This window comes from Halichoerus grypus, chromosome 7 (genome assembly GCF_964656455.1).
Source record: "Halichoerus grypus chromosome 7, mHalGry1.hap1.1, whole genome shotgun sequence".
NCBI classification, from domain to species: domain Eukaryota; kingdom Metazoa; phylum Chordata; class Mammalia; order Carnivora; family Phocidae; genus Halichoerus; species Halichoerus grypus.
In genome coordinates this window covers 67,672,069-67,690,074 of record NC_135718.1, presented here as the reverse complement: position 1 = coordinate 67,690,074, position 18,006 = coordinate 67,672,069, and the positions used below count along the sequence as shown (strand labels likewise).

At 44.1% G+C, this 18,006-nt stretch overlaps 1 protein-coding gene across 1 annotated transcript in view; it reads right to left on the bottom strand.

The window, feature by feature from the left end:
* Window positions 1-18,006, bottom strand: part of GALNT2 (polypeptide N-acetylgalactosaminyltransferase 2) — a 184,008-nt gene that overhangs the window by 85,332 nt on the left and 80,670 nt on the right. Inside the window, exon 2 of the mRNA XM_036106959.2 lies at window positions 3,485-3,578. Coding sequence (XP_035962852.1) covers window positions 3,485-3,578 — 94 coding nt within the window. The remainder of the gene's footprint in view (window positions 1-3,484; window positions 3,579-18,006) is intronic.

The following is an 18,006-nucleotide window of genomic DNA, read 5'->3' as shown; positions in this document are numbered from 1 at the left end:
ATAGATAACAGTTTGTTCAAAATAATAATAGCAACCACGTATTCGATTATATATGCTTATATATATGTTTATGTACACACATATATGTGAAATGAGTGACAGTGATGATATAAGGAATGGGAGGGAAGAATTCTTAACATTTTGTTATAAGATACATTAACCGTGAAGAGGGCTAGTGCTATTTGAAATTAGACTTAGATTAGTTGTAAATACATATTGCAAACTCTAGGGCCATCACTAAAACTAAGAGAAAAAATAGGAGAGAAAAATGGAATCATGTAAAATGCTCAATGAAAGCTACGGAAAGCAGAAAAAAGCGCAGAAGACAAAAATAAGAAAGGAACAAGGGCAAGGAATAGAAAAGAGTAACAAATATGGTAAATATCAACACAGCTATATTAATAACCACTTTAAATGGCAATGGTCTAAATACACCAATTAAAAGACAGAGATTGTCAGAACAGATCAAAAAACAAGACCCAACTGACTGTATGTTATCTACAAGAAATCTACTTCCAAAACAGAAAGCACTGAGCCCAGATGGGTTCACTGGTGAAATCTACCAAACATTTAAGGAACAAATCATACTAATTCTCTACTCTCCTTCAAAATATAGACACAGAGGGAATATTTCCTAACTCATTCTATGAAGCCAGCATTACCCTAATAACAAAACCAGACAAGGACATTACAAGAAAATAACAAACCAGTATCTCTTCTGAATATAGGTGCAAAAATCAACAAAATATTAGCAAATTAAATCCAACAATGTATAAAAAGAATTATATACCATGACCAAGTAGGATTTATCTTAGGTATACAAGGCTGGTTCAACATGTGAAAATCAATTAATGTAATCCACTTGACAAAATCCAACTCATTCATGATAAAAACTCTCAGCAAACTAGGAACAGAAGGAAAACTTCTTCAGCTTCATAAAGAACATCTACAAAAACCCTAAAGCTAACTTCATACTTAATGGTGAGAAACTAGAAGTTTTCCTCCTAAGATCAGAAATATGGCAAGGATGTGTACCACTTTCCAACATCATACTAGAAGTCCCAGCTAATGCAATAAGACAAGGAAACAAAAAGTATAACATAGATTAAGAAGGAAGATGTTTGCAGATGATGTGACTGTCTATGTAGAAAACCTGAAAGAATCAAAAAATCCTAGAACTAATAAGTAATTACAACAAGGTTGCAGGATACAGGGTTAATATACAAAAGTCAATTGCTTTCTTATATATGAACAATGAACAAGGGGAATTTGAAATTAAAAACACAGTACCATTTACTTTAGTGCGCCCCAAGTGTGGTATAAATCTAACAAAATAGGCACAAAATTTATATGAGCAAAACTCTAAAACTGATGATAAAAATAAAAAGAACTTTAAATAAATGGAGAGATATTCCATGTTCACGGGTAGGAAGCCTCAATACTGTCAAGATGTCCATTCTTACCAACTTGATCTATAAATTTGACACAATCTAAACGAAAATCCCAGAAAGTTATTCTGTGGGTATCAACAGATTCTGAAGTATATGAAAGGCAACAAACAAACAAACAGAATAACCAACACAACATTAAAGAGAAAGAACAAAGTTGGAGCCCAGAAGTGGACCCACACAAATATAGTCAACTGATCTTTGACAAAGGATAGTCTTTCCAACAAATGATGCTGGAACAACTGGACAACCACATGCAAGCAAGCAATAAATAAATAAATAAATAAATAAATAGATCTAGACACAAAACTTACACTGGACAACCACACGCAAGCAATAAATAAATAAACAAATAAATAAACCTAGACACAAAACTTATACCCTTCTCAAAAATTAACTCAAAATGGATCACAGACCTGAATATAAAACCAAATTATTATAAGACTCCTGAAACATAATATAGGAAAAAAACCTAGATGATCTCTGGTATGGCAATGACTTTTTAGATAAAACATCAAAGGTGTGATCCATGAAAGAATTGATAAAGCTAAACCTCATTCAAATCTCTGTTTTAGGAAAGACACTGTAAAGAAAATGAGACACTGTAAAGAAAATGAGAAGACAAGCCAAAGACTGAGAAAAAATATTTGCAGACGACATATCTGATGGAGGACTGTTAACCAAAATACATAAAGAGTGCTTAAAATTCAATAAGAAAATGAGCAATCCACTTAAACAAATGGGTGAAAGACCTGAACAGATACCTCCCCAAAGGAGATAAACAGAGGGTAAATGAGTATATCAAAAGAACTCAGCATCATATACCATTAGGGAAATGCAAATTTAAACAATGAGATTCTACTTCCCACCTGTTATAATAGCTCAAATTAAAAACACTGACAACATCAAATGCTGCCGAAGACGTGGAGCAAGAGGAACTCTCATTCACTGCTGGTGGGAATGCAAAATGGTACAGCCACTTTGGAAGACAGTTTGGTAGTTTCTCACAACACTACACATAGTCTTACTATATGATCCAGCAGTCTTACTCCTCGGTACTTACCCAAATGAACTGAAAACGTACACCTACACAAAAACCTGCACACAGTTCTTTATAGCAGTTCTATTCACAACTGCCACAGCTTAGAAGGAACCAAGATGTCCTTCAGTAGGTGAATGGATAAACTGTGGTCCATTCAGACAACAGAATATTATTCAGTGATAAGAACAAATACACCAACAAGCCATGAAAAGACATGGAGGAACCTCCATTACACATTACTAAGTGAGACAAGCCAATCTGAAAAGGCAACATACAGTAGTATGATTCTAAGTATATGACATTCTGGAAAAGGCAAAACTATGGAGACAGGAAAAGGATCTGTGGTTGTCAGGGATTGGGGGGAGGGAGGGATGAAGAGTCGGAACACAGAGGATGTTTAGGGCAGGGAAACTACACTGTAGTATACTGTAATGGTGGATTCATATCCCTGCACATTTGTTAAAACCCACCGAATGTACACCACCAAGAGTGAATCCTAATATGAACTATGGACTCTGGGTGGCTGTGATGTGTTAATGTTGGTACCCTGATTGTAGCAATGGGCCACTCTGGTGGGATATGTTGACACTGGGGGAGGTGCGCACGTGTAAGGGCAGGAGGTATATGGGAATCTCTGTCCTTTATACACAATTTTGCTGTGAACCTAAAACTGCTCTAAAAACTAGTCTTTCAAAAAAACTTGTGAACTGATATACTATCTTGTGTTTTCTATTTTATTCTATTTTTTTTCTTTCAAAAATTTTGGTCATCTCCTAGTAAATTTATTTCACCACCCACTAATGGGCTTGAAGGAAGTCCCCAAAACATTGCTATAGGGCAGTGTCTCCAGCAGCCCTATGAAATCCATTCTCTATCCCGCAGGCTCCATAGGCCACATTCAGCTCATTCAGTTTCTGAGCAAGAGGACTTCCCAGCCACTAGCCACCAGCCACCAGCCCAAGGCTGGACGGGTCCCCAGGGGCTGCTGCAGTACCTGGAGGAAGGGTCTCCATGCTTTGTGCTTTCTCATCCCCGTTGCTGTGATGAAGGTCTTTCTTTTTAATTGGGTCAATTTCATTCCAGTCCTCCTAAGGGGAACAAAGACACCAAATGAGTTGATCCGTTTTTCAAGCACACCTGAATTCACCAGTTCAATAAACGGTTAAGTGTTACGATGCCAGTGGGCCCCGGGGATGCAAATGATGAGAGAGAGAATTCCCATCTCCAGGACCTGCATCCCGGGACTTCTCAGACAGTGGAGACGTGAGGGGAGAAAAGTGTGGGAGTGGGAAGGAAGATTTCCGCTTCCCTCTTCATTTTATATTTGCACTGCATATCTATGGGAAGGAAATATTCCGGAAATTCCCAGGGCTCTGTGGATCTTCGAAGGTAGGGAAGGGAGATGGGGAAAGTAGATTAAATAAAATAATTCAATAGTGGTTAAATTAAAGCCATTAAAATCAGGGTAGCTCTCCAGACATCTTAGATGGTTTAAGAACACCCTAGGACCCGATTCTCCCTCCAGGCCCCTTGGAGCCCTCCTCTGAGGTTGCTAAATGATTTAATTCCACTGAATAACAGTGGAGGGAGAAAGGACCAGCCAAGCTTTTCCTAGGGCTTACTCTATTAAGACTGCCAATGGAACAGAGCTGTAAATTAAGGGTTTAATGTGAAACCAGAATAAGATATAAGCTCTGGCAGAATTTATTCAGCTCATCTGCACAAACAATTTACTCTAACCCATCAACATTAAATCAAACTAAAAAACATCTCCATGACCACAGAGCTAAATATACTTTTCAACCACTTGGAATCTGACTTCTGCGAATCAAGGAAGAAAGGCTTCTGTATATAACCCAGATCAGAAATGTCCCATGGCTAGTCATCTTCCTACACAGACGTCTGTGAGCCAAGCACCGTCGACTGGCCATTCTCCCGAGCAGATGCTGTTGGGATGATCTGCAGCATTAAGCCCTCCCTTGGGGGCAACCCGATCAGTTCCGCACAGGTCTGTCCAGCTAGCATTCCTCTGGACCAGCATAGGCTGCGTGTTGTGCAAAAGCTGACCACTGGAGACATTTTGGCTCTTCAAAATGTAAAGTGAGCTCTGCAAGGAGGGCAATCCTCAGGAGCTGGGCCAAATCAGACATTTTTCCCAAATGCAACTTGCTTTGCCAATAATCTGCATTTTTACTCAAACGGTACAGGAATTAAAGAGAAACCATGCCTAAGCTTCCTCCCTCGAGGCCAGCTTTTCCTTCAGCTGCCTCCTCAGTGACGCAGCTGGGTTGGTCACCATGGAAATGATGGGTGGGGGCACCGGGAGGATGACCCCACTGCAGAAAGAGTGGGCTGGTGAGGAACCCTCCTGTGCCCTGGTAGTCCTAGCCCCACCCAACTGTCACAAGGCCTCAGTCCTTCAAGTGCCTCAAGTGCTGGGATTTTGAAGATTTTATCCTGCATTTTAACAAATGTATTAAAATGCATCTGTGTCCCAATTCACGTATTTTTTGCAGCAAATTTTTTTTCAGAGATTATTTGGTTAAAAATAAACTTTCAGTTTACTATTGGCAATGATTTCACAGCAAGCTTGGCAAATGCATGGGAGAGAGAGAATCTAACCTACTGCCTTTACAATATATGGAAACGTGTGAATACTAATTCAGTAAGTGATGAAGTAACCACAATCACGCTGTGCAGACTTTTAATTAAGCATTATTAATTCTTAGTTTGCAGCTTGCTTGTAGCATTTTGTGGCTAATAACTTTTTTCCCCCACAGGCATTACACTGGCAAATGGATCAAACCATTTAACCTTGTACTTGAACGAAATCAAAAGTGAAAGTTGCTGGTGGGGCTGGTGCCTTACTTTCTACGTGTAAGAAGCAAGGCATTAGCCGTACTGTCGACAGAATCAACACCGAGGCAGGTCAACCATCCATGTTTTCTTGGAAAATAAATGTTTCCTTCTTCCCACAGGCAAGACTGACTAGTCCATATGCAACATTCCTGAACCTGCCTACCCCCCACCAATCCACCACGCCCACCACAAAACTAACGCTGGAGCCCAGACCGTGCTGAATGGCTATGTTCCAAGCAGGTGAAATGACGTTAAGTGCCATTTACGAATGCCTACTCTGCACCACCTGTTCTCGTCCCTGCCACGTCCACCCTGGCCGTTTATAATTCCTATTTCACAATGGGGATGTGGAAGATCAGCGAGCCTAAGAGGTTTGCCCACACAGGTCATACAGTGAGTAAGAAGCTAAAGGTGGCTTCTTCTCAATCAGGACGTAGTTTAAACCAAGTTACAAGAGCCCGAGTCTCACAATATCGTAAAAATCCAAGGATATGTTTCTAAGAGGTCATTTGCAAAGGACTCTTTTATTCTGGACTCCCGAGTCAAAAACTGCAAATTACCATGGTAACTACCTGCTCCTAGAGTACAGTGAGGAGCAGGGGGAAGAAAAGGAGGAACCGCCAAGGCCGCTAACACTCAGAGCGCTTAGGAGGTGCCGAGCCCCATCCTAGACACTGCACACACATTTATCTTCCTTACGGTGCTCTTATTAGCCCCATTTTACAGATGAGGAAGTTGAGGCACTGAGCGCTTACGTAGCACAAAGGATACAACAAGGTATTGATTCTGTGGTCTCAATCATTCTACTGTACTGCCTTTAGATAAAATATCTTCGCCCTCTACCAACTAGATAAACACAAGTGAAGCAAAACAATGTATTAACCATTCATCTCAGGATATGTCTGATCACTGTAAATTCCTGATCGTTCAGGATCACTGATTGGATTCACCGGCTGAGACAGTCACTGCCCGTGTATGACCTGCCACCTGTCAACCCCTCACCCTTCCAGACAGTTGTCATGTTCCACTCTCTTCCCATAACCCTGACCCATGGCCTTTGCTGGACTGAAAAAGGTCCCCAGAGACATGGTGGGGACCAGGCAGCTGCACCTTGGCCGAGCGTGCCCGATGGAGTGCAGACAAGCATCCAACAATGATGGCACAGTGTCACATACCCTGAAGACTGTGGGGGCAGGGCACACTGGCAGGAGTGTCGAGAAGGCTCTGAGAAGCCTGTGCACAAGAAGTGACACCTTGGCAGAGATCTGAGGGGGTCAAGAATTGACCTGGCAAGATGAAATGATGGGAGTGGGGAGATGAAGGTTGTGATGGAGGGAAGAGCATGAAAGACAGAAAACAGACATGGAAGCGGCAAGATACCGAGACTTGAGACTTGTGTTCCAGAAACATCGCTTTGGCTGTAGTGTAGGGAGCAGATGGAGGGGACAGAAGAGAGGCCAGGGGGCCATGAGGGCAATGAAACAATGGACCGTGGTGAGCTGGCTCAAATCCGGATCCTGGAGATGCAGAGAGGAGGTCGGCATAGCTGTGGGGCAGTGATTAGAAGGGGAGAGCAAGAAGGAAGGAAGGAATCAGAGCTGCAGGTTTCCTACCTGGACGTTTCAGACAGGAGAGGCACTCACCGCTCAGGAAGACGAGAAAGTGGTGTGGGTGGGGTAAGGAGTGGCTCTGGGAAATAGAGACGAGTCTGTTTGGGAAATGTTGGGGTTATTGAGAGATACCAAGAGGAGGTACCTGGCAAACACAGAAGACACACGGCTGTAGCTCTGGAAAGGCAGGAGACAATCAAAGCTGCCGGTGAGCATGTGAGAGCATCCAGGGAGGGTGTGAGCTGAGTGAGAACGGGTACCGCGGCAGGGGGAGATGCCAACACTTTAGGGGCAGGCAGGACACACGGCACGTTGGGAAGAGCTGTGGCCTAGGAGCTGGAGCCTCGGGTTCAAGCCATGGGGCTCTGAGGACGCCACCAGCCTCTATCCACTAGGCCACTAGGCTGAAGGTCGCGCGGCCTGAGTATTCCTGGGGACCAGATAGACCTAGCACTTTCTTATACTTTCTACCTATTTCATGTACGTTTGGTATCCAAAAGCACTTGAGGTCCTTGGAGGGCAGGAGGGCCTTGTCACATTTTGTGCGTATCCCCACGGGGCACCAAGTGTGGTGCTGGTTGTATGTTGGTTGCATAATAATAAATAGAGTTGAAAAAAAAAATCCCCACACTACTTACTCAGATTGATTTGACTGGCTTCACCCACTCTGCAGCGGAAGCGTTTCATTACAACCACCCCCCCGCCATACATCTACATACATTATGAGACTTATTTACACCAGTGGAGGCTCGCTTCACAGGGGAAAAGGGCGGAATGTAAATATGTGGAGAAGCCGCTCGTGCCCAGGACCCACTGACAGCCAGGATGTGCTACCAACTGATCTGTTTGCTCCCTGTTAAGAGAAAATGATGCAGTGACAGACAGGTCCTCTTTTTAGTGACAAGGAGAAACTGCTGAGATTAGAGGAGTAATGATGTGGTTTGATGCTGGGTCAGAAGTTGCAGAGGATCCAAAGCCTGTGATCTGATAAGCCTGCTTTTCTTCCCCAGGCTGCAGCCCCATCTCTGCGTTGTCTCTCCCGCCCTCCACCCTCCAAGGAGGGCTGTCGGCACCGAGGCATAATGACTAACCTGCAGACAGCCCATGCTGCTGACCAATGTGGACAAGGGCGGGCTCAGTGGTTCTGGCCCAACACTGAGCTCTGTCAGGGAAGTTTAAGCAGAGGTCTGCCAACCACATCACCAGTCGTGGAGCAGGGAGGATGCTGTTGCCCAGCTTGACTTTCCCATTTTGACCACACTGCAGGAAAGACCTGGAGAGCCCCACCTACGGCACGAGACGGTCCCGCCCCTGTTAAACAGTGTTTGAGCCACATAATGCAAACTCAATTTCCTGTCCTCCTACTTACTAACTGACCTGAGCTTGCAGCTGCTATTATTCGTATTTGAATTGGGTGAGTTTCCACAGAGTCTTTAGAAGCTCTAGATATGCACTTCACCTACATTGTTCTTACAAATGTGTACAACAGCAGCAGTCTATTACCTGGAGCACAAATGGAATTAAATCAGGCCAGGAGAGAGATCAGATGGAAATAAATGACTGAGTGATATCTATTTATCTACCGTAATTAGAGAGTACAACAGCCAAAATTCATCCTGTTTCCAAGAAGATAAAAGAGCAAAGAGTTTTAATAAAACGGCATTCTTTTCAGAAATAGTAAATCCAATAGGTTGGTTTATTGAGTAGTTATGAAAATTAATTAAGTGTATATATAGCTATAGATTAAAAGAATATTCACCATCATAGTCCCAATATGATCTGTCTCTGTTTCAAAACAAGAATAAATAAGTAACAAGTGGGCTTGGCTTTTGCCAGAGCCAGGTGTCAGTGTGTGCTGCCAGGTGTGGGGGCAACAAGGCCAGCGTGGGGGCAGCAGAGACGGTCAGCTGGTTTTGCGAGCAGCCTTTTATGTACGAATAGATTGTCATCAGCTTGTTCAGGGCACTGTTTCGTCCCTGTTTCTTGTCCCGGATGAGAAAAGCGACCCAGAAGGGCTATGTGACTTATCATGTTATCAACCACTGCAAAACAAGTTCCCTCAAAACTGAGAAGCTTGAAACAAGAAACATTTATTATCTCACACCGCTTCTGAGAGTCAGGAATCCGGGTGGCTCTGGCTCATGGTCCCCCGGGAGGCTGCAGTGAGGATGTCAGCCTGGGCTCCTGCCATCTTGGGTCCGACTGGGCCGAGGGGCTGCTCCCAAGATCGTTCACTCACACAGCTGCTGGCCAGTGGCCGCCGCTCCTGCTGTTCCTCACCAGGGACTCAGGCAGAGGGCTGCTTGAGCGCCCTCACGACATGGCAGCTGGCCTCCCCCAGAGTAAGAGATCTGAGAAGAGAGGAAGGCTGGGGGAGACAGACAGAGGGAGAGAGGCAGACACCAGGACTCCTTTTACAGCGTAGTCTTGGAAACCAGACTATGTCACACCAGCACGTTCTGCCGACTAGAAGCACATCACTTTGTCCAGCCCACAGTCAAGGGGAGGGGAATTAGATCCCACATTTTGAGAGAAAGACTGCCAAAGAATTGGTGAGCACATTCTAAAACCACTACATGTGTCAATGCCTAAGACCGAGAGTGGCAGAGATGAGGACAGAATATTCCACAGGGAGACAGAACACTGCTGCGACCCAGACAGACAGTTACCCCCACACTGGAGCCATGAGGTGATGGGAGTCCCAAGAGATGAGTCACGAAAGGGTTAAGTCTGCCCAGTAAAAAATGTTTTACTTCATCTCACGCTGACCTCTTGTCCACAGTCCAATATAAAGACTAACACCCCTTATAGTAACACGTTTGAATCATGAACCATCACCGAAGCAAACATGCTTACCCACGTAAAACTACATGATAAAGGTCGGGGTATACTTCGGACTCAGCAGAGGCTGTCTTCATAAATTTTAAATGGCTAACATTGTATTTGTTAACAGAGATAAAAATATCACTGTGGAAGGAAAAAAGAAAATAAATAGGTTGTTTTTAATTCGCCGTTACTGAAATATATTTTGTCACTGTTAAATTATTTCAGCCGACTAGACCATATGCTCGGAGGCAGATTAAGTAACCAAAAATACCACCTGAATGACTACTTGATTTTTTTCCTCATCAACTGTCTACTTTCTACTGTTATTTAATGACTGTTCAGTGATCACCACCACCACAACCAATCCGTACAGCAATATTCAAGTTCGGGGGGTGGGGGGGAGAAGGCCAGGTTTCAGATCTTTTAAAAAGATGCGATCATTTATATTTCCACAGCCCACTGACACTGAAAACTAACTAAATTGTTTACTTGAAAGCAATTTCTTTAAAGAGCAGACTTAGTTTCCTGCTAAAAACCAAGACCTCCCATACCCCAGCATTCTCATTATGAAGTGATCCATAGAGGAACAGAAGGACTATTTACTGTTTCTAATTCTTCAGGGTGGGTATTCCACCAGATTAATGCAGAGGAATAATTCCTAGGTCTTCTTATGAGAGGATGAAAACACCTGCTGATGTAAAGTGTCACTACTGAAATTTTACTTTCCAAATAGGGTATGTGATCCATTAACAAATTGGTAAATATAATTTTAATTCACTGGGAAACATAATGCTCAGGTGAAGCTTCCTTAGCTAGGCTAGGAGTCAGGTCACTCTGAACATAACCAAACTTCGGTTAAAACCAGAAGCCTGTATCCTACAGACACTGATATCTATGAATTTATAAAAGAGATAGTTTCTAGAACATCATATATCAACTATACTTAGATAATAATCTCTTTTTAAATCAAAGCAATGAGACATGAAAATAACTGGGGGAAAAAAGATTTCTGCTTCTAAATAAGAGTTCCCACTGAAAGAATAACTTAAGAGGAAGAGTGTTCTCCTCCCTCCTAATCATCATCAGAATAGGAAGGGGACATAATATACCGTAGGGACCAGAACCATGCAGGCTCAGTCACTCAACCATTTCTGAACATGCATTTTGTGCATGGGCACCAGTGAGAGCCCCCAACGCTGTATTTCATCGCTTGGGGAGAGCGAGTCAAACAAGCTGGAAGAGTAGGGTGAGAGTCCATTGGCAGCCTCCTGACAGTTTCCAAAACCTTTATTCAGGTAAGTATCAAAAGATAAGAAGGGGGTTCCTGGGTGGCTCTATCAGTTAAGCATCTGCCTTCAGCTCAGGTCATGATCTCAAGTGTCCTGGGATCGAGCTCTGTATTGGGCTTCCTGCTCAGTGGGGAGTCTGCTTCTCCCTCTCCCACTGCCACCCGCCCCAGCTGTGTTCTCTTGTGTGTGCTCCCGCACACTCTCTCTGTCAAATAAATAAAAATAAAATCCTAAAAAAAAAAAAAAGATAGGAAGGGTTTTAGCATCAGGATCTGGGTAGAGCGGCAACAGAAGAAACGAGACAGAAAGGCCAGGTCTCCTGGTTTTCTCCAAGGCCTGGTCCTTGCCCCAGCTTGGGGACGGGGCCCAGCTTGGGCATTTTCTAGAAGTTCCCCAGGCAGCTCTCTAATGCACAGTCAGGGTTGAGAACCACTGGCTTCATTTTCCCATTCATTTCTCCAACTGAGTTCATGAAACTCAATGCTGCTAAAATAGAAGGGGCACATTTCTACTGTGGGTTCAAGTCACAGGCTGCTTCATACATAATCACTTGCTCACAAATAAAAAAATATATTATGATAAAGGTCACCGCTTTGTTTATTGTACATTGTCGTCTCAAAGAAACGTGGGCTCGTGAGAAATACCGTGGGGCTGCTCGTTATTTGGGAGCTGTAATCATCAATTGTACTGAAGTCATGAGTTAGAATAACATTGCTTTTTATCCTCTGTTATTTAACTTTTCTAACATGCAGAGGGCCAGGTGCATCATCCTGCACACTCACTCCATACACGGCCAGTCAATTGCCTTAATTTAGTCAAAATCTTCCCATTTAAATCCCCGTGGCCATGTACAGATGAAACGTCCATCAGTGACATTTCATGTGCCTGCTCAATCCAGAAACTCTAGAGCCTGAGATGTGATGAGGAAAGGTTTGGGATGTGTCGTGGGCATGACAAACTGATCCTGGTCTATCTCTATCACCTTGGGCAACTCAGGGCCTCGGGTTTCCAATATGCAACATAGAAATTTAAAAACCCCTCTATCCTATCCTATGAAATGTGACAGGGCTCCAATGGGCTGTAAGGCATTACACAAGTTAAACACTAAGTCCCACTACTGAGAACATCAAACTTGCCTTCTTCCAATCTGAGGAACCTGCCCTCACCCCTCTTTTTCCTTACACTACTCAGGCTACTGGACGTCATCCTTCCTCCCCATCATTAGCTCATTCACTGACTTGTTAACATGCAGACGTGTTACTTCTGTGGTCTTCCTTCCCTAAACCCTAAACCTCTGTCGCATCACGAGGAAAACATTAGATAAACCCCAGATGCGGGATATTTTTATCAAATCCTTGACCAGGACTCCTCAAAACCATCAAGGTCATCAAAAGCAAGGACAGCTGAGGACTGTCACAGCCCAGGAGCCGAAAAAGATCTGACAACCCAATGTAATGTGGGATCCAGATAGATATTAGAAAAGAAAAAGAACATTAGGGAAAAACTCACGAAATCTGAATCAAGTAGGGACTTCAGTTCATAATAATGTATCAGTATTGGTTCTTTAATTGTAATGCATGTACCATACTAATTTGAGATGGTCATTACAGAGGAAACTGGCTACGGGGTATATGAGAATCTCTGCACTGGTGTTCCTGGTTTTTCTGCAAATCTGAAACTCTTCTAAAAAATAGTTTAAAAAAATTTTAAACTAAATGTGTGCATAGATCTTATTTACATAAAAGGAAAATAATTACATTAAACACTCCTGGTTCAACATCTGTCAACTATGTATTTCTAGGGTGTCTGTCAATTTTTAAGAGCAATTTTAACTCCACTCCCCTCCCTGCAGGGAGCTAAGGTGTGAATCTCTTGATAAATGTGATTTTAAAGCCAATTTTTGCAATGAGACACAGAGCCCAGGAGCAATCTATTTCACACCACAATTCTCTTTTGCAAGAGCACTATCAATCCATCCTAAACTCGCATGCTCACAGTAGATGACCAAAACAGTAGGTGGCCCAGAGCAGGGGGGCTACTAACATGCAGCTTTTCCTTATTCCTGCTTCTAAGTAAGAGTTTATGAAGCAAGACGGCTCTCGGGCCCGGTCATAAACATTCCCGAATGCAGGAGAAGCAGGCCTTTTAATACAGAGGCACGGGCTGCCAGAATTAGAGCCCACAAGTTAGCTGAGCACTAGCTATTTTAAGGAGCCGTTTATGGCCTCATTTTTTGTTACTTGATCTGTTTCCACTTCTTTCTTCCTGTAAACAGAGAAACAGCTTCTCCTATTTGGGGGGGGCGGTTCTCAGACAAAGCCCCTTCTTCACTGCTGCTCTACTTCTTGTTCTGGAATTTTCAACATTAGCTGAAGCAGGTTCTCTTACTTTAGAGAAATGATGAATTGCAGCAACCTTGACAAGAAAATGTCTTTTTTACAAAAAGAAAATGTACTTTAGAAAATTACTGTGGTGCCTGGGTGGCTCAGTCAGTTAAGCGGCTGACTCCTGATTTTGGCTCAGGTCATGATCTCAGGGTCGTGGCATCAAGCCCTGCATCGGGGTCTGCACGTGGCGGGGAGTCTGCTTGAGATTCTCTCTCCCTCTCCCTGTGCCCCTCCTCCTGCTCGTGCACACACTCTCTAAATAAAATCTTAAAAATTAAAGGAAATTATGTCCCCTGTGACTTTTGCAAAGATCAGTTGTAATATTAAAGTTAGGAAATAATAATTCCCAGTAGACGAGAAAAAAGCGGGAAGAGAAAGGTCAAGCAGGCCGTCGGCACGGCCAGCAGGGAGAGGCAGGTGGCTGAGATCCCCCCTCGCCTCTACGTTCCACACCCACGCCGCCCCACCTTCCCCCACCCCAACGGCCACCAGGATTCCTCCAAGCTTGGCAGCACCCTGACTTGTGTGTCAATACCCTGGCAGAGCTGCTTGGCCACTTTGCTTCAGCTCATGGCTGGACCGGGTCTTGCAGAACCGCACCTCAATGCTCCCCTGTCATCAGTCGGTGTCACCCACTTGTCCATTTGCTGAGTAAATCCCACCCGCTGGGGGCCCAAGGCCCCTACGATTGGTTCCTTCCTTGCTCAGCTCTGTAACCACTGGAGTCAGAACTCTCTAAGGGAAAGATCCTCCATGGACATCAGACCTGTTTTGAAGAGCATCTCCAGGAGAAAAGTAGGAAGATGATGGGGACCCACCTGGGTCTTTTTAGAAAATCAATGCATGTGGCTAGAAGACCAGAGACACCACGTGTTGAGGCACAGCTCGGGAGATGCATGTCATGTGCAGTGAAGGAAAATAAACCCATGAGCATCTCAGTGAGATGGTGGGGAGGAGTCTTCTGAAGTTTCTAACAAATGAATAACAGCAAATGGGAACGACGCAGCATTTACCTTTATGAATTTAAAATTTACTGTTCTTATTAACATTCTCTTCATCTGGGGTTCGATGCCTCCCTGCCTGCCATATGAACATCACCTAAAAACCCTAGAATGGCTGTCTGAAATCTGTTTTTTTCATCGGGTTCTCATTTTATCAATTCCAAGTTTTTCTTTCACAAAGGATTTGTGCAAACAGAACACCCACCGTCCATCATTAGCCCATTTTATAGATAAGCAAACACATGGGGAAAGGCGGTTGAGGCTGGACCACTCCCGCCTGTTCTCAGTGTTTTTTCCATAGCTCCAGGCTCTTTTCTTAGGAGGTTATTTCCATCAGATCACAGAAGCCATGAGGAGCATTCACATCCATCCCCTAGTGTGAGGGGCATGCAGCTAGACTCTGCACCCAAAGACAGGGAAAGCCCAACCCGGCTGGGCACCATCTGCTGGCATGTTCCACGGGTGCTGGATGCCCCAGGAGCCTCCCTCCCTCTTGTGTTCTGTCATGGGACAGGACGGACAGCTCTGGTCAGGGACAAGCTGTTTGATCCCTCCACCCCTGGCACATTTATCTACATGTCCGTTCTCTGCCTCCAACAGCTGGGACATTTTCCACACTATTCCAGTATGTGGTATTACAACATGGGTTGCAAACGTCCCACTATCTCATTAAAGAGCAAAAGGAGAGGGTGTGAATTAGTTCAACCTGACTGGGAAGCAACTGGGTACCACACATCAAGAACTAGAAAGACACTTATAACCTTTAAGTTGAGAAATTGCATTTCTGTGAGGGTATCTTAATGAACTAACCCAGAATAAGGAACAAATCTTATACATGAATGTTGCAGCACTGTTTCTAAGAAAAAAAAGTATTCACCAATAAGAGATTGGTTAAATTATGTTATAGCCCCTCAAAAGAATATTATGCAACCATTAAAAATTATAATTATAAGGATCACACAGCCATATGCAAATGCTTATAATATGTTAAATGAAAAAGCAGGAAACAAAATTTTATGTACACAATGAAACAACTATATAAAACTATGTAGCCATATGGATTAGCTTGGAATGAAATGCACTAAAATAAAAATGGTTGTGTTAGAGTGAAGAATAATGAGTTTTGTCTCTACTTCTCAAACTTTCTGTCATGTTTTTAAATTACCTTCATGAATAATAAATTTAAACACAGACACGTTTAGGTTGGAACTTCCAACTTATGCACTATTTCACATCATTAAAGGCATCGTGGCAGTTGGCTTGTATCTGGCCAGAGGGTACGGATGCCGCCCAAAGCGGCTGGGGAAACCTGCGGGGGCACAGGGGCTGTTCCTAGAAACGGGTGTGAGCCTGGCCTCTGCTTGCAAGGTGTGAGGTCAACACACTATTCTAGAAGCCCGGGAGGTCTCCCCTCCCCCCAGGAATTGGAAGGGCCCCCGCTGTTCTGGGCAGGGTTTGGCACTGCCAGGCCTATGGAGGGGCCCGTCTCCTCTGTGTGCATGTTTCCCTACTGAGTGCTCCTTCCAGAAACTGGTCGATGAAAGACCAAATTGATCTTGTGTGCTTATGGCCACTGCTGGCGCCGACCTTTTGAACTAAGAGGCACGCTGGGCCCTAACACTCAGTTCATGGGCAAGTTCACGCGCAGAGAGAAAGCAAAGCGTGCTCTTGCACGAGGCTGCTGTCCCTGGCTCGACAGCCCCTGTTCCTCCAGCATGAACGTGGAGGGGATGGGAATGACAATGGCAGTGATGCCATCTCCACAGGACAGACATTTACAGGGAAGTTCCTAAGTGCCAGGAGGGGTAGGGTAGCTGTCATTCTTCTCAGCATTCTGGAGATGCAGCGTTAATGCCCCCGTTCAAAGACGAGAACATTGAGAACCAAACAGAAAACCGAGGGCGTGTGGCAAACACGCAGCACATCCAGGGTCACACCCGGGTCTGCCCGGCCCAGGGTCCCTGCTCCATCCACAACACCCGGCCAGCTCTGGGACGGACTGGCTGACTCCGCGCCCACCCGGGTAGTTAGAACAACTAAATCCAGCTCATCTAAGTGAAGTGTCTCGCTCCCAGTTTGTAAGACAGTAACTGGGGAATCCTTCCTCTTATCTTCTCTTATTCAATTTCAGAAAATTACAATCTTACACTAGTATTTCATTTCAAAGGCTGCTTTTCCTATTCATATGCTTTATCTCATTTAATCATAATGGGAAAGCTGGGGAGAAGGTAATCCGCTACAGGGGACTCAGGCTCTGCAGGCAAATTCAGATTCCTGCTCTGGAGCTCAGAGCAATAGGAATCGTGTTTTCCATCCATGGTGATGTTGCAAGAATTAAATGGGATAACATGTATGATGATGATGATGCCGGCAAGGTCTGACACACAGTAGGTTCTCAATAAAAAGTGAGGCACAAAAAATCACCTGAGTTACCCAAGACCGCATAGTTACTGATAACTAGTCACGAGCCTTCTTTCCACTGCAGACCCGCAGAGTCTGTGGGATTCAGGAATGGCCACCAAGCTGTGCCAACTCCACAGAATTCATTCCAAGTGGTGCTTGTATATCACCTCTACTGCACACTGAAGTCTGAGAAATTAACACTCTCTTTTGACATAGTTTTTTTTTTTTAATGCTGCATTCCAAAGAGCCTGTTGACCTGCTAATTTACTCTCCGTAGGCCAAAGATTCATGTGCCTGTTGTCTTTGAAATAAGAAAGAACTAGATGCAAATCCAGTTTCTAGAACTTTATAAATTATCAAGCTCTCTAATTCTTGGCGGCATTAGCCAGAATGCTAGCCTCTGGGAGGATTAGACAAGTGTACCTAAACACAGCACGTGCTCAGATACAGAAGCCTCATCGTAACACCTTGAGGATGTGGTGGACCAGATGTAATAAGTGCCGGAAGGAACGCACCAGAAAGTTGGCTGGCTTACGTGGTTGTGATAAACGGCAAAGTTCATCTGAGTCAAATCAAGCAGGACATGCAAACTCACTTTCATTCCTGTGTACACAAGCTTAGGCAGTAGGACTAGAACCCTGAGGCTTACCAGCAAAACCAATGAACTGGGAGTGCCGGGAATTTTTAACTTTTTAAGTCATTTTGCTAGTGGGTCTTACCAAAGGTTTCTACCCCATTTTCTTCCAAAAGGGGTTGGGTAGTTTAAAACAAAAGACCTAAGGAGCAACACAAAGGAGATGGGACACGGAGCCCGAGGAAATGGGGAAGCAAGATGCTGTGGCTGACTTGGAATTTCAACTCTGAGCTTCCCAGGGACAGAAGTAAAAGGAGTAACAGGAACGAGAACTAGGGTGTAATGAGCATCAGTCACAAGCAGGAAAAAAAAGATGCAAGTAACCGGTCAAAGGCAAAATGCTACATGATTGAGTCAGCGTCTGCGTTCAGCCCAGATCCGATGGCTACCCTTCAACGAACTGCATTTTCAGCTCCCAAGTGAGGTCATAAGTACCTTAAGAGAGACCGAATTTCTGGTGCAAAATCCTAAATTTGTCATTAAAGTCATGGATCTGGGAAATGGACT